Here is a 26771-nt window from a genome sequence, read left to right on the forward strand (position 1 = left end):
ACTTTACTTTACTTTACTTTACTTTACTTTACTTTACTTTACTTTACAAGCTACCTGGCCACTTTACTGAGATGGCCTCAGACACAAGAACCACTTCATGAGGATCCCACCATTGGATAATATTGATTGCCAAAACTTGGGAGATATATTACCTTGTGATTGTATTTGGCTCAGGCATACAATGAGGGAAAACATCACCAGGAAATTCCCGTACTTTCGATACATTTCATGATTCTGTTCAGTTAATTTATCTGTCTTCTATACACAAGAGGTGTTCTAGGCAATTTATTTAGTAAGTTATAAAGATGAAAAGACAACTTTTCCCTCAAGAAATTCGCAATCTTTTGGGAGAACTAAATTTCATCTTTAGGTAGATATAATAACAATAATACCAAGAATGCATAAAACTGTGACACTTTAAAAGATTGAGAGATCACCTCTCCCTGATTGAGTGGGAGAATATAGAGAGGTTAGCATTTTAGCTGAACCTTGAATGTGAAGTAGCCTCAATAGGTAGAAATAGAGGGAATGACATTTTAGTGATGGGGAAAAACCTGAACAGTGTCATAGATCTGGGAAAGTGTGGACTTGGGTTCAGGAATGGCTGTGTAGAACAAGTGAAAGTAGTATGAGATAAGCCTGGAGAAGGGTAGGTGGGAAGCAAATTGAAATGGTCATTAAATGTCAGACTAAGAAGTTTGTAGGCAGATAAGTCTTGCGTTGACTTACAGTCTAAAGTATCTGAGAATTAGTGGGTATGATTGCTGATCCACTGTCAGTCTTTAAAAGGTAATGAAGAAGGGAGAATGTTGTCTCAGTTTTCAAAAAAGTGAAGAGAATGAATAATTTAAAAAATAGACCAGTGAGCTAAATTTCACTCAAGTGTATTATTAAAAAGATGGTTTACTTACATCTAGAAAAGAAAGAATTGCTTATGGCTTCATAAAAAATGAATCAAGCAAATTTAAATTAATAGAACTAGGAAAATAATATATGTGGTGACCATCAGAATATAAAGGAAAGCAGCATTGAGAGATATCAGATCTCTTACCAATACAGTAATCTCTTGTGCCTTTAGACAACTTTTAGTGAAAAATGGCTTCCTTCTGTTGGCAGAAGGGCAGTAGGCTATTGTTGTAGAATGAGGTATACATTGTTAGATGTGGCCAGTGTGTTGATTTGTTTTTTGATTTGATTTATTTACTTTGTTGTAAGGGAGAGTTCTGTGGGTTAAGGGGAGCCACAAAAAACAACGTGTTTAACTAGAGGATTAATAAGTCATGCTAGGTAGCTCATTTCTTTCTTTTTCTTCCTTTTTTTTTTTGGACAGGATTACTAGATTTATAGATTAGGAGAATGTTGAATATAGTTTACCTAGATGTTGACTAAGCATCTGACAGTCATATGCTGTTCCTACAGACAAGATAAATAAATGTGAGCTAGATGCAAATCTATTTAGGTGTGTTTGAAACTGGTTAAGTTGCCAGACCCAACAAATAAGATATTTATTAATGGTCCATTGTCAACTTAGTGGGTATCTGGTGTAGTGCCCCAGGGATCTGTGCTTGGCCCTATGCTGTTTAACATTTTTGTCAGTAACTTGGATAAAAGTACAAGTGGCATGCTTATCACATTTGCAGTTGACCCAAAGCTAGGAGAGGCCAATAGAAACTCAAAAAGATCTTGAAAGGGTAAAGTAGAACAACAAGAACAACAAAGAATGTTAGCATAATTATAAAATGACAAAATTCAATAGGGATGAGTGTAATTATAAGTAATGTAGAGTCTTGCACTTGGGTTTAAAAATTCATCTTTATAAGTATAGTATGGAATGGGTGTGGCCAGATAGCATTTCATCTGAAAATGTTCTGGGGTGTTAATTGACTGTAAACTCAGTAGTGTCATATGACAGCCAGAAAAAGTTAATTTAAATTTTGGCTAAGAGGCACAGTGTCCAACATAGGGGAGATAATACTTTGCTAAATCAAGTACTATGCTCTGCCCTGGTCAAAGCATATCTGGAGTATAATGTCGACTTCTGAGTGGCATACTTCAGAAGGATACTATTAAATTGGAGAGCATACACAAGAAGACAACCAAGATGACAGTAGGCTTAAGGTTATGCCATTTGGAGATTCATGTGAAGCAACTGGAGATGTTTAGTCTGGGGAAGAGAAGGCTGAGGGGGACACACACTAGTTAGTTTCAAGCTTTTTTTTTTTTTGCTTTTTTTTTTGGTGAGGCACTCAGCGTTAAGTGACTTGCCCAAGGTCACATAGCTACTTAGTGTCTGAGGTCAGATTTGAACTCAGATCCTCCTGACTTCCTGACTCCAAGGCAGGAGCTCTATCCACTGAGCCACCTAGCTGCCCAGTTTCAAGCTTTTGAAGAACTATCAGTTGTAAGAAGGATTAGACTTGTTGTTCTTACTCCCCAGAAAAGAGAACTAGGAATGGTCAATAGAAGTTACAAAGAGACAGATTCAAGCTTGATATGAGGAAAAAACTTAGCAATTAGAGCTATCCCATACTGGAATTGCTGAGTAGTTTCTTCACTAAAGTTCACTGCACAAAGGCTTCATGATCACTTGGAGATATTGTTGAAGGTATTCTTGTTCAGGTATGAGTTGGAATAGATTCTCACCAGTCCCTTCTAACTCTTAAATTCTGTTACTGTGGAGGGAAGCATTACAGATGAATAGATTAAGTAGACCATTCCTTGGTTAAGAGGTAATGAGGTTGTGAACTCTGGAGTTCTTGGGGCCCAGGAAGTATGTGAGGAAGGATTGATACTTGGATATGAAATGAGGGGAGCTAGTGAGGAATAGTTAGATTTTGAGCCTAGTTAACCAGAGAATGATGGAGGATTAGCAGGTTTTAAATATCGGGGAGAGGCAGGTAGCAGGTTCAGCAGGGACTGGAGCTCACAAAAAGTGTGGAGATACAGATTTAGGAATTACCAGCATAAACAGAGTAGAGAAAATTACCAGGGGGGAGAGTATAGAAAGAAAGAGATCAAGGATAAGGCATTACATACATCTGTGTTGAGTGAAAAAGGAGAGAAGTTTGTGAAGGAGACAAAAGAAGAATAAAAAAATAGGAAGGGAACCAAAAAAATGTACTGTCACAGAAACTAAGGAAGGAAAGAGTATCAAGAAATGGGATACAGCTATCAAATAGCTTAGAAAATTAAGGACCGAGAATAGGCCATTGGATTTGGTCATTAGTGACTTCTGAAAGTTTGAGTAAACTCTCAGAAGTAAAGTGCTGGGGACAAAAGGCACATTTTTAAGGCGTTGAAGGATTAGGTAGAGAGGAAGTGGAGATTGTGATTATATGTTCTTCCTTTGCCTTTGAAATGGAGGAGAGATGATACATATTAAGCAGATAAGATCAAAATGATGTTTTCAGAATGTGTGGAAGACTTGAATATGCTTGTTATACAGAAGCCAGTGGAGAGGAAAAGATTGAAATTGCAGAGGATTCTTGGAGCAAGTTGGGGGAGCAAGGAAGTGGAAGTAGGATTGAAGATTTAGGCAGGAAAATTAAGAAATTAAGAGGAGTTAAGGTCTATTTTTTCTTGAGATTGAAGGAGAGACTAGGTAAAGGCATAAAGAAGGGGAATAGAGTGGATAGTGGTAGTTGAGAATTTTTATTGATAGTTAATGAGTAAGAGTGTAGATAGTCTAATAAAGAGTGAGGGTTTGGGAATTTAAAGAGAGTGGACAAGATTTGGTTATTTTGGATAATCTTTTGGGACATTAGTAGAATAAAAAAATTGCCATATAGCAGTGTGTGCCAGGTGAGATGACGTAGCACTACTTTTTAATGGAGTCAAATGGCCCAATTTCATGATTTTCTTAAGCAGTTCTTAGCTGCCCAGGAGAGGAAAAATCAGGTGGTGGGTGTTATAGATTAGTAAAGAAGATATCCCAGAAGGAAAGGATCCCAGGTTTTGGCAAATAGCAGATTGCAAGAGTAAGGTAAGAGCTGCTATTGGAGCCAAGGGAGGTTGTAGTTGAAAAAGATTGAGTTTGAGACCTTAGAGGTTGATGTAAGCTCCTGGCAAGTAAGGATGTTTTCTTTTATTGGATTTGCATCTCCAGTGCCTAGCACAGTGCCTGGCACATAGTTTCTATTTAATAAATGCTTATTTGCTGATTGTAAATGATAAAGTCCAGTTACAGCCACACTATCAGGTGGCTTAAGTATTATAAATCATGGGGATCAGTGTGTAGCCACCTAAGCAGGCTGCTTAACTACATGTCATCATGTGCTCCATGAAGTGGAGATCATTGGATATAAGTATTTATTGACTATCAAGGAGCTGTGAAACCAGTGTGTTAGAAAGATTATCAATATGTGTTTGTAATCAAGCTTTATTGATTTGACCAGGGCTTTGGGAAGAGGAATGAGCCTTTTAGGCTCTTGCTGATACCAGTCAATTTATTTTGTTAATAGAGAAGTTGAATTATCATACATATTTGCTTACCTGTCTATCTCAATAGCTACCTCAGTGAGAGAGAATTTAGAAGTGGAAATAGAGCAGGAAGCGGAATTGGAGTCAGGAAGTGTCCTTTTTCCTTTTTTCTTTTTGTTTTTTAATAAATTAATTTATTTTTAGTTTTCACCATTCACTTTTATAAGATTTTGAGTTCTAAATTTCCCCCCTCCCCTCCACTCTCTTCCCCACGATAGCATGCAATCTAATATAGACTATACATGTATGATCATATTAAACACATTTCCACATTAGTCATGTTATGAAAAAAGAATCAGAACAAAAGGGAAGAACCACGAGAGAGGGGAGAAAAAAGAGAAAGAGAGAGAAAATAGTATGCTTTGATCTGCATTCAGACTCCATAGTTCTTTCTCTGGATATGGATAGCATTTTCTATCCCGAGTCTTTTGGAATTGTCTCAGATTGGTCAGAAGGGCTAAGTCTAACAAAGTTGGTCATCGCACAGTATTACTGTTACTATGTAAAATGTTCTTCTGTTTCCGCTCACTTCACTCAGTATCAGTTCATGCAAGTCTTTCCAGGTTTTTCCAAAATCTGCCTGCTCACCATTTCTTATGGAACAATAGTATTCAATTACATTAATATACCACAACTTGTTTAGCCATTCCACAATTGATAGGCATCCCCTTAATTTCCAATTATTTACCACTACAAAAAGCTCCTATAAATTTTTTTTGTACATGTGGGACTTGTACCTTTTTTATGATCTCTTTGGGATATGGATCTGGTAGTAGTATTGCTGGATCAAAGAGTATACACAAATTTATAGCCCTTTGGGCTTGGTTCCCAATTGCTCTCCAGAAATGGTTGGATACCAGTCAGCAGCTCCACTAGCAATGCATTAGTGTTCGAATTTTCCCACATCTTCTCCAACATTTATCATTAAGAAGTGTCCTTTTTCAAAGCATTCTTGTACATTGTAGCAAAGTCAAAAATAAGGCATAAGTTACTTAATGCAGGCATCTCCAGTGGGTCAATTAGCCTATCAATGGATGACAAAACTTTTCAGTGACTTCTCCTGAAGTGCTGCCATGAAATCAGACCACCAAGGGAGTCCTAGGATACTGGTATTACTTTCTTAGTAATTGCCATGATTACCTCCTAATCCTAGAGTACTATAGAACTTTTGAAGAAGTTAGTGTATTAAAAAGAGAAGCCTGCTTTCTCTTACCTCTGGCCGGTCATTCAGTTTTGGAACAGCTAAGTCAAGTTTAATCAAACTTATTAATGTGAATTTATTTTTCACTGATATTATAGACAAATTTATAATTCCTATACACACTCCTAAAGAAGTAATGTATAGTGGATACAGTGCTGGGTTTAGAGTTTAAGAGTTTAAGTTTAGAGTTAAGAACAGCTAGATTCAGTTCAGCCTTACTAGCTGTATGTTAGGTAAATCACTTAACCTTTATATGTTTCTAGGCAACTTCCTAATGACTTAAATACAGTACTAAATCATAGGCCCAATACGGAAGGTAGAGTTGGTGGAGAGAGTTCCTGCACTAGGACGAAATTACATGTCTTTTGCTTATACACACTTATCATTATGTCTGAATATGTACCACTTATTTGCTGAGAAATGTAGTTGACAATATTTCTTATGTGTTTCTGGAAGCATTTTGAAGGTGGTTATATTTGCCTTAGTTGTTTACTCACCTTCAAAGTTTCTATTATATGTTTGTGCCTTTTTTATGGAAAAACAGTCTAAACAGTGCTAAATAGCAATGTCAAATCTAGTAAGCATGAAGATTTTTAAGTTCATTTTAATGGATATAAAAATTATTAAATTTCTCCTTTTTATAGTATGCTTACTTAAAACTTAGAAGATTGTGATTAGAGTTTAACGTTTAAATTGATATTATATTATTCCTTAAGATGGGATGTTTGAATGCTTTTGTTAAAATTCAGGAAAGGGAAGCAATATGTATTTCCCCTCATGTTTTTGAGATGTTCCACATGGAATTAAATGCCTTCCATGTATCTATTTTTCAAAATAAATTCTGTCATGGGTAGAATGACAGTTACTGCCCTCAAAGGACTTAAACTGTGGTTAGAGATGAGAAACTTGAACATTTAGAGAACAATATAAGACAAGACATGATAAATTATTAAATTGAGTATCATCAAGTGCTCAAATATGTGGCATAGATAGCAATACTGGAGTAGTCAGGTCAGAAGAAAACATTTTTAAAATCATGAGGGAAAGACTTTCATGGCAGAGGAGAGAATGTAGATATGCTTTTATAGACTGGTAGGAGTTACATAGATAATGAGAAGGGCTTTCAAGTTAGGAGAACCTAAGCCAAGAAATTCAGTGCATGCACAAAAGGGGAGGAGAATATTATTTATTTTTTAAATTGAATATGAGGCCCCTGAGATGCAACCTAGATAGCCCTTTGAGTGGACCTTCTGGTTCTTTTAAGTTATTTCTATAAATATGATGAATTCAGAAAACTAATTCAGTTCAACAGTTTATTTTTAAACACTTGAATTTTTTGTTACTAAAATCACTTTTAAGAACAATGCAGCTTAAAGAACAGCTATCTTAAGTATGCTTTTATAATTTTTTCTGTTATGTGTAAAGAAAAAAGTCTGAAATTTCAGATACATGGGTAGTGGTCATGCCCATAATTTTAAGCATACAAGACAGTAGTTAATATTTCGTAGGTGTTTTATCATTGTGCATATCCTCGCCAAAATTCTGCTGGTATATTTAAGCAAGAAACAACAATTATTTAATCAATTGTTATGTCATAGCTAGCATTTGTATAGTACTTTAAGGTTAGCATTGTATGTTGTCTCATTTGATTTTCACAGCAACCCTGTTGGGTGCTAATATTATCCCCATTTTACAGATGAGGAAATAAGTGACTTACTCAGAATCACACAGCTAGTAAATGTCTCAGGAAAGCTATGAGTTCAGGTCCTGAGTGCCGCATTCAATACTCTAATCATCATCATACATAGCTGTACTATTCACATTTCATATTCTAAGTTATAATTTGTTTGCATTTATGTCTATTGTTTATTATAATAGTTGCTACTTGTGAAATGACATTTCATATAGTTAGATTGCTTTTATACTGGCAGAATCTCAGCTATTGAGGTGCAATCATTAATTCACATTCTATCATTGCCAAATCCTTTGATTTTACCTTTGTAATAAGCTTTGCATTTACTCCCTTCTGTCCTCTCCCACTGCTGGCCAGTCTTGATCAAGGCCCTTTTATTGCTTCTTGCCTTGGACTATTGGAAAATAGTCTCTTTGTCTTTAGTCTCTCCCTTCTTTAATCTATCCTTTACCCAAATTAGTCGTCTTGTTGCATAGATATGGTTATTGTCACTCAAAAAACTTGACCCCATTGCCCACCAAATCAAATAGAGCCTCAGCTTAGCAGTCAGCTCCTTCCATGGTTTTCCAATCTGTCATCCCACTTTTATTTCACAGAACTACCTTTCACTACATGCTTTAAGCAAATTATACTACTTGTTCCCTTAATCTCATGCTGCCCTTTACTGCCACCACACATTTCACACAACCTATCTCCCATGCCTGAAACAAATTGCTCCCCACATTTTCTTCAACTGTTGAAATCCTTTTTCTTTGAAACCTCCTCTCATTTGCTATATCCACCAGGAAACTTCTCCCCCCCCTACACCACACTAAAAGTGACCTTTCCCTCTGTGAATTTTTCTTAGCATTATGTTCCACTTTTTCTGGACACTTAATCATTTTTTAAACAAATATTTGGTACATATCTCCACTATGTTCATTAAGGGAACATTAGTGTTTTTAATCTTTGAATATCCATCACCTAGCAATTACTTTGTATGCAGTGGTTGTTTAGTATGTTTAGTAAATGTTTATTGAATTGTTATCCTAAATAAGTTTAATTTTTAGCTTTAGTATCTAGAAATCAACAGGTAGCCAAACATGGAAATATAGTTATTAAACATACCTGTTGAACCCTGGAAATGGTTACTAAACTCCTCTGTTAGCATAATTGTATTCTTTATCCAGCTCTAGCTCAGTCTTTATATTGTTCATGTATCTGCCCAACAACATCACATCATTTATTTTTCCCTTCCCCCTGTTGTAACTCTTTCTCTTTCTTACATTTTCCTTAAGGATCAGTTCAGCAAGCATTTTTTAAGCTCCTCTTATGTTCCAGGCACTGTGTATTGCTAGGAGTAAAAAGAAAGGCAAAAACATATCCTGCCCTCAAGAAGCTCGAGATCTAATGAAGACAAACATCAGTTTTATAAACAAGGTATATACAGGATAAATTGGAAATGGTCTCAGAGAGAAGTCACTAAGATTAAAGAGGCCTAGGAAAGACTTCTTGTAGAAGGTGAGATTTTAGTTGAGACTTGAAGAAAGCCAAGAGACAAAGGTGAAGAGAAAGAGAATTCCAGGTATGGGGCACCGACATGCATGGATTGTTTGGTGGAAGCAACAGCAAATAGGCCAGTCACTGGATCATAGATTACACAGAGGGAAGTAAGGTGTAAGAAGACTATAAAGGTAGAAAGCAGCTAGATTATAAAAGACTTTAAAAACCAAACAGAGGATTTTACATTCAGAAAATATATTTATTTAATATTTTATATTATACCTCTATACCTAAGGGAAAGGGGGTGCCACTTGAGTTTCTTGAAAAGGAGAGTGACAAGGCCAGTCTTGTGTTTTAGAAAGATCACTTTGGCAATGGAGTGGAAGAAGATGGACTGGAGTTGGGTGAGATAAGGCAGGTTCTCAGGTACGTGGTTTAAGGAGGGAAGAAAAGGTATAAAAGGGTTGTCTCACCACATTGAGGATTCGTTGAGATAATATAACATAAATTTGTAGTGTACCCAAGCAGCACAGTTTAATGATTTTTTTCTCCAGCTCTGTTCAATGGTACAGGCAGTGTGTAGTGAATAATCCAAGGCCGGGGTCTGATCAGGCAAGATTGGCAGTAGAGTAACGGAAGAATAGAGAGTAGTGTAAAGATGAATGAACTGATCGCCAAGAGTCAGGATGTGGAAAGGCAGAGAGTATAGTTAGTGCAGGGATGATAGCTTGGGAAAGAATTAAGAGGTGGAGGGATTCGAAGTCTTGCTGAAGACAAAGAACAGGATTGGCCAGAGATGCAATGACAACAGACTGTGATCACATAAAGGAACCTCAAAGTTCATGAACATGGAAGTGGAACCCTTCTGTGTGATGATCAAAGGTATGACCATTTCTGTGTGTAGCTGAAGTAGGGTGAAGTTGTAGGTCATGGGAAATGAGTAAGTTAAGGAGCAGTTAAGGTATTTAAGGGAGTTGTTTAAGTATCTATATTGTAGTCCCCTCGTATGAGGCAGGGGTAGGGGAGGAGAGAAAAACTGAGCTAGGCATTCAGTTTGAGAAAGGAAGGTCAGAACATAGCAGCTACCACTTTTAATGGGGTGATGAACCTCAGCCAAGTAGAGGTTGCTGAGTTACAGTGGTAGAAAGTGGAAGAGTTTGAAAGGGGGGCAGTCAGTCATTCAATAAACATTTATAAGTGTCCACTATGTACCAGACATTGTGCTGAGTATTGGGGATAGAAAAAGAGGCAAAAGACAGTTTCTGCCCTCAAGGGGCTTGCAGTCTAATAGGAGAGACAACATGCAGACAGATATGTACAAGATAAATAGGAAGGAATTAACGGAGGAAAGGTACTGGAATTAAGAGGGGCTGAGGAAGCCTTCCTGTAGAAGGTGGGATTTTAGCTGGAAATTAAAGGAAACCAAGGAGGTCAGTAGTCAGAGCTGAAAAGGGAGAGCATTCCGGGGGCGGCAGGGGGGGGGGGGGGAACGACATAGCTAAAAAATGCCTGGAACTAAGAGATAGAGTGTTTTGTTTGTGGAACAGCCAGGAGGCCAGTCTGACTGGATGAAAGAGTGATGTGTCAGGGAGTAAGGTGTACAAAGGCTAGAAAGGTCAGAAAGGACTAGGTTATAAAGGGCTTTGAATGCGAAATAGAGGATTTTGTATTTGATCCTGGAGGCAATAGGAAGCTACTGAAGTTTATTGGGGAGTAGGGGGGAGTGAAGAGCATGATCAGATCCACACTTCAGGAAAATCACTTTAGTGGCAGAATGGAGTGGGAAGAGACTTGGGACCTTGTCCAGAAATATGTCTTTCTTCACCTTCTGTCACTCACTCCTTTGTCAGAAGATAGGTAACATACTTTATCATAGGTCCTCTGGAGACGTAGTTGGTTATTGCATTGATTGGAGTTCTTAAGTCTTTCACAGTTGTTTTTCTTTTATAGTGTAACTGCCCTTGTATAAATTGTTCTTCTGGTTCTTCTCACTACATTCTGCATCAGTTTATGCTACCCAGGATTCTTTGAAATCATGCCTTCTGTAATTTCTTAGGATGCAGTAGTATTCCATTACATTCATGTAACACAATTTGTTCCCTTCAAGTCTAATTCTTTGTTGCCCCTTTAATTCTGCCTTCGGGATCAGGAGTTTGTTTTCCTTGCAGCTATTCATTCCCTGATATCCTTCTTCTTAATTGCCTCTCCTTCACTCCACCCCTTACTGAGTTTGATGTCTTTGTGCACCAAACTCTGTGTGTGTGTGTTTGTGTGTGTGTGTGTGTGTGTGTGTGTGTGTGTGTGTGTGTGTAACCCTCATTTGTCCATTTCATATAAAAATGAGGTTCATCTGATGCTTACTTACCTACCCCTTCCTCCATATTTGGGTGCTTTTCTTCTTACATACACTCTCCATTTATGAAAAAAAAATAGCAAATTCTTCCTCCTTTGTTCCTCCTTTCTACATTAGTATAAAAGTAAAAGTATCTTGGTGCTTTAACTGCTTCTTTCTAGCTGCTTGCAATAGTTTTTTCTTTGACATGGAAGTCTGGATTTTTTTGGTCATAATATTCCTGGGAGGTCCATTTGGCAATTCCTTTCAGGAAGTGATTGGTGTATGTTTCTATCTTCACCTGAGTCTCTGGTCCTAATAGATTTGAGCAGTTTTCATCATCTTCATCAACAAGCCTTTAAAGCCAGGGGTGGGGAACCTTCGACCTCAAGGCCATATGTGGCCCTAGGTCCTCAAGTAGGACCCTTTGACTGAATCCAAACTTCACAGAACAAATCCTCTTAATAAAAGGATTTGTTCTGTAAAACTTGGACTCAGTGAAAAGGCCACACCCAAGGACCTCGAAGGCCACATGTGGCCTCAAAGCCTCAGCTTCCCCATCCCTGCAACCCTTAGTATGTGCCAGATGCTGTTTTAAGACCTAGATATACTGTCTCTAACCTCAAGGAACTCACATTTTAATGGGAGAGACAGCATACAAACTACTGTATAGATACAAGGTATATACAGTGTAAAAGGGAGAAGAGGAAAGACTTCTTCAAATTGGTGGCTTTGAGTTAGATTTTTAAGAAAGTCAGGGAAGCCAAGGGACACTAGTAGTGAGGAGGATATCCTAGACATGGGCAACAACCAGTGAAAAGCCCCAGAGTCTGGAGATGGATTGTTGGGTGCAACAAGAAGAAAGGCCAGGGTCCTGGGACTGAGGAGTGTGCAGAATATGTTTTAAAACACTGGAAATGTAGATAGTGCCATTTAGATTTCTTGAAATAAAGTGTCCAAGCTTCCTCCCTTCCCCCAGTGGTTTTGAAGGGAGTTCAATGATTCTTCATTTATCCCTCCTAGAACCCACTTCATTTGTTTTTTTTAATGGGACATCTTAAATTTTCTCTTATGTTTTCAGTCTTGATTTTGATTTAATATTTCTTGCTTGCCGTGGAGTCTCAGATTTGTATTTTGTCTGTTTTAGTTTTCTAGGAATCCATTTCTTAAGTAAGGTTACCACTTTGACTTCTAAGCCAGAGGTATGTGGCAGGATTAAAATGTATTTAGGAAATGCTTAACAAAAATAAATTTAACAAATACGACATAGGTAATGTAAATTTGTGGTTTTCTAAGTCATTATGGAGCCTGCAGGGATCTCTTTCTATTTGAGTTTGGTACCACTATTCTAACCTACTTAATTCTTCCAGTTCTTTCCTCCATAGATTTTCTTTTTAATCTTTAGGTTCATTTCTTCTAGTCCTTGTGTACAATCTATTTTTTCCCCCTTTGAGTCTTTGCTTATAGTTGTTACAGAGTTACTTTAGGATGATCTCTAGATCTGCAATAATTTTTATGCTGGTTGGTGTTTTCTTTGATTCACTCATCTCTTCTGAATTGGGGCTTTGTGCCAGGGCCAGACTCCACCCCTGCAATTCTTGGTCTTTCCCTTCTTTGTCTTGCCCTGGATCTCTTGGGTTCTCGTGCTGCCTTCATTTCCCAGGATTATGCCCAAATGACTCTTTGAGGTTAAGAGCACTGAATCTTGTCATCTCAGGAGAAAGTATTTGGAAGCTTAGAGAAATTGGGTTTCTTAGTTGTCCTGCTCTGAGTACTGAAGGATGGCACTCTTCACGAGCTTTTTGACCACTATGGAGTTTTCTCAAAGGCACCTTCTGCTTTTTGCCTCAAGACACAGTTTTGCTGGATAAGTGTGTCCTATCTCTAGTTAGACTTGTGCCATCTTTCCTGGAGGGGCCCTTTCCTACTGCTAGTGGTACTGACTTTCCATGAAATTCTAGGGTGGAAGAAGTCATTGTAATTTTTATTGGATTTCTTGATCATTGTTTGGTTTCATGCAAACTTCAGGATTTTGCTGGAATAGGTAGCTGAAAACTGGGCAGTCTACCTCTGATTCAGCCAGCCAAATTGGCAGGAAGTCCTCATTCTTTCCTGGGATGATACTGTTCATTCTTCTCAACTGCCCTACTTTACCCTGCCCATGGCAAAGCAAATTTAAAAATTCCCAAGCCAACTAAGTAAATGGAAAGGGTTTTGATATAGTTGTAGAGATGACTAAAAATACGACTATGAAAACTGTATAGGAAATCAAGGAAATAGTAGAGCTGTGAGAGTTATTTGTAAGATCCACTTCATTAGAATTATAACCATAGTTACCTGGGTGAGTTCCCCTGTGTCCTTACCATGTCTGGGCCTCCTTAGACAGGTAGCATTGTTCAAATAATTTAAGGCACATATAAAACAAATCTTTTTTTTTTTTTTTTTTTTTTTTGCCTTTTTTTGGTGAGGCGATCGGGGTTAAGTGACTTGCCCAGGGTCACACTGCTAGTGTCAAGTGTCTGAGGCTGGATTTGAACTCAGGTCCTCCTGACTCCAGGGCCAGTGCTCTATCCATTGTGCAACCTAGCCACCCCTAAACAAATCATCTTTTAAACCATCAGGATTATAACTGTAAAAGCTGTTCCAAACATATCAAAAAAGGAAGTTTTTACGTTTGTCATTTTTCACTTTATTGCGCATTTAAATTTTAATTACAGTATTTTGTGGTTTCTATTGAAATAGAGTTATATATTCTTATTTTTTTTAAAGTCTTATAATCTTATGTTAACTGGCAAATTTGTGATTGAATTTTTGCTTTTTTGGGGGGGGGGGTGTTTTTTTTTTTTTTTTTTTTTTTTTAATTCATAGACATAGAGTAGTTTTGAACTTGCCCTACGATTTACAGCAAGTTGGTGGGAGAATTGAATTTTCTAGTTTTCAGGTCTTTGTTTATCTATTGAACCGTTAGAGTATAATTTTGTTGATTTTTTTTTAAATAAACTGTCCAGAGTCAAGTAATTACATTTAGTAATTCCCAAAAACCAAAATTCTTTGGTTCCTGAAACTTTGATTTTGAATATTGGTAGCAGTTGAATTTTTATAAAGTTATTTTACCTATTTAGGTAACAAAGTTTGATTAAGCATATATAAATTGTTTTGAGCTGTATTTATTAGAAAACAAGTAAAATTATTTTCCATTTTAGTTTCTAACTAGGTATCTTTTCAAAAAGATGTTATACTAGTTTATAATACTAACTCATGTTTTCATGCCTGCCTAAATATGAATGAAAAAATATATTTAAGGTTTTAGTAACTAACATTAAGTAAAAAGCTTATATGGTGCTAACATGCCTTATTTCCTCCCTTTCAAATTTAGGATACTGCTATTGTTCATCCAGTTCCCATTCGAATGACTCCAAGCAAAATTCACATGCAGGAAATGGAACTTAAAAGAACTGGAAGTGGTAAGGAAACTGATTTGGGGGGAAATAAAGGGTTCTGTCAATTTAAAACAGCGAAATAATTATCATAATAATTAGCTTTTAGTGATCAGCTTTAGTTCTTAATTGCTTGCTCTTTTCCATGACAATTCCCTACCCAGAGCTTACTTTAAAATTTAATGTTTTCTCTCCATTTCACAAAAATATACAGAACAGCTGAATTGGATAGAAAATTTTAAATTGAATATAACATGACTGAGTAAAAGATTGATAAGAAAATAAACAAGGAATGAAAACTTGCCACTGAACAATCAACAAGCATTTATTAAACACCTGCTTTGTGTCAGACACTTTGCTAGGGGCTGGTGACACTAATAAAAAGAAATGAAACAATCCCTGCTTACAAGAAGCTTGCATTCTAATAGGGTAAACATCAAGGACATGTGTAAGTATTTACAGAATAAATAAAAGGTAGCTTAATAGAAAATACCTTGGAAGAGAAGGTACTATAAGTTAGTGGCTATCAGGAAAAGCTTTATTTAGTACCTACTGCTTGAGTCATGCTTTGATGGAAAAGAGGCAGAGGGTGAGGAGAAAGGACATTCCCGGCATGGGTGGGGGGCAGCCAGCACAGATACGGAGATGGGAGATACGGAGTATTATATATAAGGATCAGAGAGAAGGCTAGTTGCTTTGATTATAGCATGCAAGTAGGTTAACAGTGTCCATTGAGCCTGGAAAATAGGTTAGGGCCGAGTGGTTAAGGGCTTTAGAAGCTAAACAGAGTTTATATTTTATCTAGAAGCATTGGGGCAGCACTAGTGTTTGAGTTGAGGATTGACATAGTCCTATCTGAGTTTAAGGAAAATTGCTTTGGCAGTGGTGTAGTGGATTAGAAAAGGGGCAAGTGAGGAAGGAAATACACAGGAGGCTGGAGCAATAATCTAGGTGAGAAATTATGAAGGCTGAACTAAGGTCATTGTGTGCATGCAAGAGATGCTGTAGATGCAGAAGTGGATTGGGTATATGGGATAAGAAAGACTGAAGAGTTGAAGATAACACCAAAGTAATGAACCAGGAGACTGGAAAAAATAGTGATGGTGTCAACAAAAATTGAAATTTGGAGGTCAAGTTTTAGGGGAAAGACAATGAGTTCTCTTTGGACATGTTGAGTTTGAGATGTCTGTGGAACATCCAGTTTTAAATGTCCAATAAGCAGTTGGTGATGTGAGAGACTGAAGCTGAATATGGAAATCTAGGAGTCATTTGTATAGAGCTGATAGTTAAAAACCCATGGTAGCTAATAAGCCACCGGAAGAAAAAAAAAGAAAAGGACCTAGGCTTACGCCTTGGGGAATACCCATAGCTGAGGGTTGTAGCATAGATGATAAACCAGCAAAAGAGACTAAGAAGGAATAGTTAAACAGGTAGGACAAAAACAACTAGACAAAAATGTCACAAAAATCCAGGAGAGTATCTAGGAGGAATGCATGGTCAGCAGTATCAGATGCAGCATATAGGTTGAGATGGAGGCGAAGGTCATCAGATTTGCCCATTGAGATCTTTGGTAACTTTGGATAGAACAGTTTCAGTTGACTAATGTAGTCTGAAGCCAGACAGCAAAGGATTGAGTGAGTGAGAAGAGAGAAAGTGGAAGCAATGTATATAGATAGCTTTTTCCAGGACAAAAGCATTGGCTGGTAATAGGCAGAGAGATATAGGATGATAGCTTGACAGGATAGTAGGATCTAGCAAGAGTTTTTTTTTTAAGGCTTGGGGTGGCTTGAGTATGTTTGAAGACAGTGGGGAAGGAATAAGTAGATAAGCAAATGTTGAAGATTTGAAAGAAAGGGAATGATTTAAGAATGCAGTCTGCTGAAGAAGACAAAAGATGTGGAATCAGGGATACACATTAGCCTTGGCAAGGAGAAGAGTCACTTATTGTCAAGGGCTGGGAAAAGGACAAGGAGGGAATGATGTTAAGGGGTTTTTGAGATGAAGAGAAGGGGAGAGAGGGAGCTCATTCAAATGCACTGGCCCTGGTAAAGTAGCTGAGAGTTGGAGAACAGAGAACATGTGGGCCAAAGTAAAGTTTTAAATTAGCTGCTGTGGGGAGTGAGAGAAGGAATCCTTTTAAAAGAGAAAGAAAACAGTTGTCTTTCTTTTTTTTTTTTTAATGTTTTTTGGCAATTGGGCTTAAGTGATTTGACCAGAGTCACACAGCTAGTTAATGTCAAGTGTTTGGTCTGAGGGCGAATTTGAACTCAGATCCTCCTGACTTCAGGGTTGGCACTCTATCCACTGCGCCACCTAGCTGCTTCAACAATAATCTTTCTGCAGTGAGACTTAAGTGACATTGCATAATATAATTTGTAATAAACTCGGCACAGATGTTTAACCTGATGCTTGTCCTTTCCAGTTTATTCTTGAAGTGACTCTGAGTTGTTTTTGTTCTTGTTTTTTGTGAGGCAGTTGGGGTTAAGTGACTTGCCCAGAGTCACACAGCTAGTGAGTGTTACATGTCTGAGGCCGGATATGACTCTGAGTTCTTAAAGGCATTAGCAGCAGAGTGGGAATCCTGGCAGGTCCTACCAGGATGAAAAGGCTTTGATTATTTAGGCCCAGCAAGTGTCTGTCTAGTTAAATGTGGAGAGCCTCATCATCAGAAGGTTGACCACAGCAACCTTTGAAGACCTACTAAGACATGTAACAGTTTTGAATGTGTCAGTGGAGAGTATTTATATTTCCAAAGTTAGATCTTTTATAGTATGAAGTTAATCTAGTTCAAAATCAGCAATCTTAATTTTGACTCGATTTTAATCCTAGAACTTTGCTATTTACATTTATATAGATGAAATAAGTTTTCAGGATATAGAATAGATTAATATAACCAATAGCTCCTAGTATTTATATAATATTTTTCAGGTTTGTACCTTAATGTTAGCGTCTTCCTTCTTAGGTTATCTCCCATTTATCCACTTTATTTTGTTTGTACATAGCTGTTTGCATGTAGTCATGCCCGTTAGACTGTGAGCTCTTTAAGCAATAATAATGATAATAACAACTAGCATTTATGTAGCGTCTGCTATATACCAGACATTGTGCTAGGAGCTTTACGAAGAGTATCCCATTTGATCTTAAAAAAACCCTGGGAGATAGATGCTTGCCACCTAGCTACCCTCCTAGTTGTCCCTTATGGGCAGAGATTACTTTTCTTTGTTTCCTCAGCTCTTAGCACAGTGTCTGGCACATAGTACACCCTTAATAAATGTATGTTGACTTGCAAAGTACTTTTACATATGTAAAACAACTGCATAAGGTATATGATAACTTGCTGGAAATTGTCTTCAAGGTAAATGAATAAACATGATATATCTCTAAATATTAAGAATGTAGTTGGAGAAGAAAGATTCTCTAAATAACTTTCATTTTCATATGACTGTTAGGAATTTTTGATTAAAATATATTAAACATATGTTTTAAGCATAGAACCTACATTGTAAGTTTGATATTTAAAAAGTAATCATTAGATGTTACTTAAAAGTCTACCTAAAAAGTAAGAGAAGAATATTTAAAAAATAAACATTTGAATTTTCAGATACTTACAGGAAGTGCCTTTTATGATGAATTTTATGGATTTGTATCATTTTAAAATGTATTTAATTTTACCTAGATATTTTTGTGTAATACATTTTGTATTAGATCACACTAATCCTACTAGCCCGTTGCTTGTGAAGCCACCTGACCTTTCAGAAGAAAATAAGATAAATTCATCAGTGAAATTTGTTTCTGGAAATACAGTTGGTAAGTTAAAATGTACCTTTTAAAATCTGTAACTATTAATTTTGATTTAGACACTGAAGAAATTAAAGTAATAGTCATTTTGAAATGTCTGTATTAAATGCAAGTATAGACACTTCCAAATAATAGTCACCTAGCTTTAAAACTTCCAATACTTATGAGTGAAATTGTGAAGAGGCTGCACACTGCCTCTCCTACCTCTTTTGTAATCTCCCTTTTTTATGTCTGGAACAGTAGTCAGACTTCATTGAACTGATGATTTGACCTCTTTGTTATTTTTGAGAACAATCTGACTCATTCTTAGCTCCTCTACTGACTTTCTTCTACATTAAGGGAATTTATTTGTAGAAAACTATACTCTATTGCTTCTTTTACAAATCAATTCAGTTCATTTATCTTCATCTTATTCAAAGGGAAGCTATTTAATCCTCCAACAAGTAGTCTCCTTTTCTCCCCCTCTATTTGAGAACCAAAAAAAACCTAACTGTAGTCAAAGATTGATAGGCATAAGTGCAGTGCTTGTGTTACATGATGTCAAGGCTGACATTAGATGATATCTGAAGAAGAGAAAGCCAGATGATTTGAGGTGAAATTCAAGATCATAATGAACTCATGTTTGAATGTCTGTAAACTTTGAAAAGTACTTTTCAAAATAATCATAGAAGTCTGCCCTTTTAATCCTTCTAAGCAAACCTGCTTTTCTTTAATTGGCTTGCCAGTTCACCAAATTGTCAGCCTTATTATAAGGTAAACTATTTAGTAGTTTTGAAATAACTAAATAGGGCTACTTTCATTCTGAAGTTGACACGGTAAAATAGAAGAGCATCCTCATGCAGAGTATCATTTTCCAATGTGTTTATACTGAGTAAAATTTTAGTTATATTTTATTGTTGAAATTTGCTGCAAAATTGTTAACACTAAAATGAATGCTTTAATGAGTTGTTACTAATTGTTACTGTATAGCCACCAACATTTATCACTGCATTTTAGCCATGCAAAAAATCAAATTAATAATGATAACTGGCATTTATATAGTGCTTTAAGGTTTGCAAAGCATGCCACAGATTTTTTATCTTCACAACATCCCTGGGAGGTAGGTGCTATTATCTCCATTTTACTGGTGGGGATTTACAATTGAGGCAGAGAGAGGGTAAGTGACTTGCCCGGGTTCATACTGCTAGTAAGTGTTTGAGGTTGAATTTGAACTCATGTCTTCATGACTCCAGGCTAGCACTTTATGCACTACCCAACTGCAGTCTTGCCTTTCTAAAAGGATTCTTGGACAGGTCTTGGCTTCTTTGATAATTTGGGAGATACTCTCCATGGGTCTTGAACATGTGGCCCTGTAGGTCCTTGGGTGTGGCCTTTTGACTGAGTTTTACAGAACAAATTCTTTTATTAAGGGAATTTGTTCTGTGAAGTTTGAATTCAGTCAAAGGGCTGCACCTGAGGACCTACAGGGCCACATGTGGCCTTCAGGCTGCAGGTTGCCCACCCTTGCCTCTTAGTCTCTTCAACATGTCATTGAATAGGAGCATAAAAGAAGCCTGGGTTGCTTTCAGGAAATTAAGCAATGTTTCAGGTCCTATTTTATCAGTAATAATAAGTAGCATTACATTTATATACATTTATAGTATAGGTTTTCAAAGAAACCACCTTACTAATATTATTTCATTTTAATCCTCACAACAGCCTTGTTAGGTAAGTGTTGTTATTTTCCCCATTTTACAGATGAGGGAAACCTAGGAAGACAGGTTAAAGTGACTTACTTGTCCAAGGTCACATGGCTAGTAAGTGTCTGAGGAGGGATGTGAACTTAGGTCTTCCTCACTGCAAGTCCAGCACTGTATCCATAACACCTGACCTAGCTACCTCAGTAGGAACATATTCTAGACTAGTTTGCACCATTGTGAAGAAGATACTTATTTATAAGGATATTCGCAGGCTGCTGAACAGTACAGGTAGAGCATGGTAATGTCAAGATTAAAAAATTAGTGAATACAGGAACATAGGTCTAGAGCTGGTCATCTAGAGGTCATCTGGTCCAATCTCTTAATTAAACTGATGTGAAAAGAGGTTAAATTACATGACCAAAGTCACATAAGTAGTAAAAAATTAAATGCACTATACCATTCTGCCTCTATTATACATCAACAACATCAACAGAAACCGCTTGAATTACCTACCTAATTGTGTTATGTTGTTCCTACCTCTAAGCATTTACGTTATAAAATCTCTCAAAGTTAGGGCTTTCTAATCAGCAAAATATGATTCTCTAGTACTTCTCTAAGTCTTGATATCCAACTTTCTACTGTTGCCATAGTGAAAAATAGCCCATTAGGGGCTGGTTGTATTAAATCATAAGTTGATAATTTTTTATATTCCCTGATAGAGTTCTTGTGTCTAATTTTCAGTTCTAAAGTGGTTTGATACTTACTTTCTTCATCTGGATCGGATTTCAGTTGGCAGTCTCTGCTAATGTATAACACGTAAAATCTAAAAATACATTGTTGGAAAAAGTGAGTAAAAATGAGGTGACTAATTATGAAACTGTGTTTTGTTTTTTTTTTTCCAATTTACCACCAGCAGATGGGTACAGTAGTTCAGACTCTTTTACCTCTGACCCAGAGCAGATTGGAAACACTGTAACTCGACAACGGTCAGTATTTCCTGCAATAAAGACCTTTTAAAATATTTTGAACACAGCACAAATCATTCTATCATCCAAAAGCTATTTAATTGCTGGTACAGCTGAATAGAAACCAAATAATTGTACTATTTACTGTTTTAATTAAGTGTAGAACTTTTCTTTTATGTATTTTGTAGAGGCTTTTTAAAAATTAATTTTTAAAAAATTTAAAATGTTTAAAAGCATTGTTATGAATTTAAACATCAAGAAACATGAAAATTTGCAATGTACATGGAATAACAGAAGAGAGGATTGTATATAAAACTTAACTAATGGTATTAAATAATTACCACTGGGAATAATAAAACTGTCCTGTTTGTCTGTATCCCCTTATGAACTTCCTTCTCTCTGGAGACTTTTCAAAAGAGCTTTTAAGTCTTCCACAGTGGAAGTCCCTTTATTAGTCCCTTTATATCTGAACAGTATAAATCTAAATAAGGTGGCAAATGAGTGAACTTATATTGGATGTTATCAACTTAAAAGTAGCAACAGGTGAATTTTACTTTTAAAACAACCTTATCAATTTCTGTGTTGAAAAAGCTTCTCCATCCATAAATTTAGACATTTAAATCTGATTTTTTTTAAAAAGCTGTGGGTTTTCTAGCGTTAATGTTTACAAAGTGTATGTTCTTGACTTATGCACAGGGACAAAGACTTCTCTCCTTTCATTCTGGCATATAGGCAATACCTCTTTTCATTAAAGCACAGTTTTTTTTCCTCCTGATTGCATGTATATCCTTTATTATTTTCTTGCATTTCCTACATTATGGAAATTTATATATCCAGTTTTCTTCCTTGTGACAAGATTAAACCAACAAAACCCATAGCACGAAGTACCTTTTCAGAGTATAAATAATGCTTTGTTTAGTAATTGTATAACTAGGATATGGCAGCAAAGAGATGATTCTCCAGGGACAGCCAGACCCAAGCCAAACTTCCATCCAGGAATCTGGCCTGCAGAATGATATATTTAAATAAATGTGCATTTCCTTTCCTTCAGGGGTATGTGTGCTACACTGAATATTTCTGCCTGGCAAAGCCCCTTATTTCAGAAAGCCACCTAGACCAGAGGGTAAACAAGTATGACACCCAATCAGTTAATCTGGGGGTCAGTAAAATTGAAATGTTTGTTATATTATGTCAGGTAATATAAAAATAAAAAAGCTACAATAACTGTCACTGGTTCAAATAGTTCCTCTCATGAATTTTATTTTGCAGGTCACATTCAGGAACATCTCCAGATAACACTGCACCTCCACCCCCACCTCCAAGACCTCATCCCTCCCATTCCAGATCATCATCTTTAGATATGAATAGAACCTTTACAGTCACAACAGGTAGGGATTAGAGAACTGTGATATAAGTTAAAGTTAATTCAATTAAATTTTGGAATTGGGCCAAATAAAGCAATTTAATGTCATAATTTTAGCCCATTCTTAAAACATGTTCTGTTTTGAAACTTATTATTTCCTTGGTAATTAGAATGAGCAGGCTTACAAGAGCCCAAACAAGTGTTGAGAAAGTGCACCTCGGCGTCTTCCATGTAGAGATGTGGAGTATTACGTGTGTAGATTCTGCATATGTTGTAAGGGGATGGCCCCTGTATTGGTTTTGTTGAATTGCTTTCATTGCTCCTTTTAAAATCTTTATTACAAGGAGCATCTTGCTAAGGATAGGGGTGGGAAGAAGGATTTACCAAAAATGAGCATTCTATAACGAAATACATCAATGAAATACATTAAAAGGACGGCTTTAACGTGTTATTGTTTGAAGTTAACTCCTTGAACAGAGTAAAGCTTCTCACTAAAAACTGACCATGTTCCTTGACTGCTTAGCCTATAAAATATGAAAACTTCAGTTTCATTTACTTTCAAGCCATTACAGTTTTATCTTTTTATGTTATGTGTAACTGTTTATTGAGTCCTAACATCCTAGAAATCAAGTGGGAGCTTTTTTTAACTACAATGTTGGCTATTTGTTTTTTCAGTCCATTATGTACACACCCAGTAGATTACTGATATGACTTTACCTGTTAAGGTTGATTTGCTTTCAACAATATACCAAAAAAAATTCACTTTAAGATGCACACACTTGTTACTACAAATGGTTTCTACGTGGTAAAGTTACCAGAATCAAGCTGTTTTAATAACTTTATTGAAATTTCAGAGAACTTTTGGATCCCCTTATTGACAGATTTATTGAGTACATCCTGATTTCTAGGCAGTGGAGGGATATAAAATCAGTAATTAGCAGGCATTTATTAAGCTTGTAGTTCTGTGCTAGGCACTAGGAATATGAAGACAAGAAAAAGAAACAATTTAAAAGAGCTTAACACTTCCTATCTGGAAACAACCTATAATGTGCAAATCCATACAAAATAAATATAAGGTAGTTATGAAGGAGAAAGGCACTACTAACTTTTGGATGGGGGGGAGGAACACAACAATTAGAATGAAGTGGTATTTGCCCTCGTGTTTGCAGCTGACATGTTGATAATGTCCCTTTGATGAACAGCGTGGCTTCCCATTTCATCAGTTCCTTTAATTGTCATTATATAAAAACCCTTTCTACCTTAGCCATCCATAGGAGTGGTCATCTCTTAGTTCTCACTATCAACTAAAACTGTTTTAACTCTGATTGTGAACTCTGAAATTTTCCTCTTTGATTATTTCTTGTCCTTTCGTGTCTCTCTATTTCACTCCTAATTCTGTTCTTCATCTCCATGACCTCTTATCGTTTCATCCATTTCTGTTCTCCCTCCACTAGGGCACTGCTCTAGATTCACTTTATTCTCTTTGTAGTCTTGATCCTCTAGGTAATCAGTTCTACTTAACACACTGTTCTCCAACCTTTGATCTATTTTGTCATTATCAGCTCTCAACCCCTAGGTCTGACCCCATCATCTACCTTCTTTGATCTGGTTCCTGAACTGCCATATGCTGTTGGAAAAAGTCATACGCCCATGGTGCAGTGGATACAGCACTGGACTTGAAATTGGGAAGCCTTGGCTTCAAATCCTCCCTCAGACTCTTAGTAGCTCTGTGACCTATAACAAGTCATTTAACCTCTCCCAGCCTCATTTCCTGGGGCCAATAATATCTAAGATCCCTTCCAGCTCTTAAATCTGTAGAATTCAGTTTCCTGAAGCTCCCAATGCTATCCTACCCCCTTTCTTTTTAGAAGATGACTCCTGTATCTTGATATTTCTGTTACTTTCATTATTGTTTCTGCCTTCCCAGTGTCTTGCTACATAGTAGGTGCTCAGAGTCACTCACATTAAAACCCTTCTTCACTTTGTTCCAGTCTCTGAGGAAGGGTTGCTTTCTCCTTGCCAAGATTAATCCGTTTACTCAGTAAACTTCTTGAGGGCAGTAGCTTTTTCTTTATATTTGTTTTTTGAATCCCTAGAATTTAAAACTTATGTACCTGGCACATAATAAGCACTTAGTTAATGCTTGTTGATAAATTGAATGCCTTTGATGCCATCCTGCTCTGTTTTCTCAGAAAATATCCTTTCCCCCTCTCTTTTCTGTTATAAAGTACAGATTTCTGTTTGATATTTGGCTTCAGCCTCTCTTCAAATTGATTGCACATTATTGCCCCTCTCGCTACATTCCAGTCTTAACAGGCCCCACTTACTGCTCACTGTACAAAACAGTCCCTATCACTGGACTGTTCTCTTTCCTCATTTCTAGAGTTTTTTCAAGGCTCAGCTTATGTCACTTTAAGAGACCTTTTCTGCTTTACCCTAGTGTTTAATGCCTCCCTAATCCTTCCAAAAATCCTTGAGGACAAGGATTGTTTTGTTTTTATCTTTGTTTCCCTAGAGCCTTGCACGTAATAGGTGCTTTTTAAAAAAAAATATTTTTCCCCAATTACATGTAATAATAATTTTTAGCATTCTTTTTTTTTTTTTAAATTAAGTTCTAAACCCTCTCCTTCCCTCTCTCCCCTACCCCTTCCCTAATACAGTAAGGAGTCTGATACAGGTTTTATATAAGTGCAATCATGTAAAACATTTCTGTGATAATAGGTGCTTGATAAAGCATTGAACTGAATTGGTAGCACCATCTTTCCAGGAATTCTAGACTGTTCTTTATTCCCCACCACTCATTTATTCACCTGGCAAGTCTTTCCGGTTCTATTTCCATATCTTTCCCATCTGCTCCCTACTCATTACTTCAGTTCAGGTGCTTATCACTCCAGTGCACTCCTTCCCGTTGCTCACGTTCACATCGCTCAGCTCAACCTGGCATTTAAGGCTGTTCAAAATCTGGCTTAGCCAACTTGCCTAATCAACCAGATTTTATAGTATTTCTCATCATCCACTCTTTATTCCAGCCAGATTGGAATGTTTACTGTTTCCCAAATTCAATGTTCCCTTTCCTATTAGTGCTCTCTCCTTCATATTACCTTTTATTTTCTTATTTGTTTACAATGTTGCATCCTCCAAATCCAATCAAGCTCCTTGAAGACAGGGACTGTGTCATTTTTGTTTTTGTTATCTCCAAAGTCTCAAAGAGCACATGGCACACAAGTGCTTAATAAATATTTAATTGAACTGATTCTTTAGAACTTGCCTTTAGATGACTGAGCCCCCATGTATTTTACAAAATAATAATTATGACATATCCCTCTAGGACAGCAACAGGCTGGAGTTGTTGCCCATCCTCCTGCAGTGCCTCCAAGACCACAGCCTTCACAGGTAATTTGATTAGTTCAGCATTTGCTTTTGAATTTCATTTATTGCTACCCATAATCCCTGTTTGCTTATTAGTCATTTGATTCTCTCACAGAATTAATTTCAAAGGAGTAAAAGGAGATGCTTGATGACCATTCCTAATTAACGTTCAACTAGGTGAAATTAAACCCAGTTTTTAAAAAATTCTTTGAGTTCCTGTGGCATATTGAAAAAGCACAAAATGTTATTTATCTGAGAAGACAACTGCTCAGAATTATGGTACACATTTTAGGTGGCTACTTCCCACATCAATTAATTGGGTAGATTGTTATGAATTAAATTCTCACTTTGAGAAAAAAAAAATCCTTCTAGGATAGCTGTATGAAGTAATTGTAGCAGTATCCAAGAGTAGTGACTGCTCCTTAAAAAACATTTAAGGGCATAAGGGGAGAAAAAAAAAACAACTGAAGCAGAGGAAAGAGAAGTAAGAGCCAGAGGAAACCGTACGTAATAATTAACTGAACAAGCAGTGGAAACTCAAATAGAAAGGTAAGCCAAATCATCATGGAGAAAATAAATTGCAGCTTTTGAAAAACATAAGGGGAACAAGAAATTAAAGATGTCATCTCTTTGAAACTAGAGAATGAATTTGGCAAATTGGTAAGCAATTATCTCTTTTCACAATAACTGTACAAGGCAACAAGATGTGAAAAGAACGAGCATTTTTAAACCTTTATTTGATCTGGCCACTACCCTTTCCTTTTTCTTTCTTCATTCCTCTGGCAACAAGTATCTTCAAAAAGTAGACTTTTCAGGGCAGCCCCTTCCCCCCCAAAAATTAGCCATCCCTTTCACACTTTGTAAATTTACAGATTTTCCTTCCTTTTTCTTTTTCTTTTTCTCTATTTTTTTCCTGGAGGACTCCTAGCTCTTAAAAAAGAAATCTATGAATCCTTAGTCCAGTGTTACAGAT

General features: G+C 36.7%; 1 protein-coding gene across 6 annotated transcripts in view; it reads left to right on the forward strand.

The window, feature by feature from the left end:
* REPS1 (RALBP1 associated Eps domain containing 1) overlaps nucleotides 1-26771 on the forward strand; it is an 89365-nt gene that overhangs the window by 53956 nt on the left and 8638 nt on the right. For 4 of the 6 annotated variants that reach the window (XM_027850680.1, XM_027850682.1, XM_027850684.1 and 1 more), the window contains 5 exons: nucleotides 14564-14651; nucleotides 18330-18431; nucleotides 21015-21087; nucleotides 22336-22454; nucleotides 25758-25822. In XM_027850680.1, coding sequence (XP_027706481.1) covers nucleotides 14564-14651; nucleotides 18330-18431; nucleotides 21015-21087; nucleotides 22336-22454; nucleotides 25758-25822 — 447 coding nt within the window. The remainder of the gene's footprint in view (nucleotides 1-14563; nucleotides 14652-18329; nucleotides 18432-21014; nucleotides 21088-22335; nucleotides 22455-25757; nucleotides 25823-26771) is intronic. The other 2 variants (XM_027850681.1, XM_027850685.1) reach the window with 1 other exon arrangement.

The sequence above is a fragment of the Vombatus ursinus genome, unplaced genomic scaffold (assembly GCF_900497805.2).
Source record: "Vombatus ursinus unplaced genomic scaffold, bare-nosed wombat genome assembly UNPS02009132.1, whole genome shotgun sequence".
In the NCBI taxonomy this organism is placed as follows: domain Eukaryota; kingdom Metazoa; phylum Chordata; class Mammalia; order Diprotodontia; family Vombatidae; genus Vombatus; species Vombatus ursinus.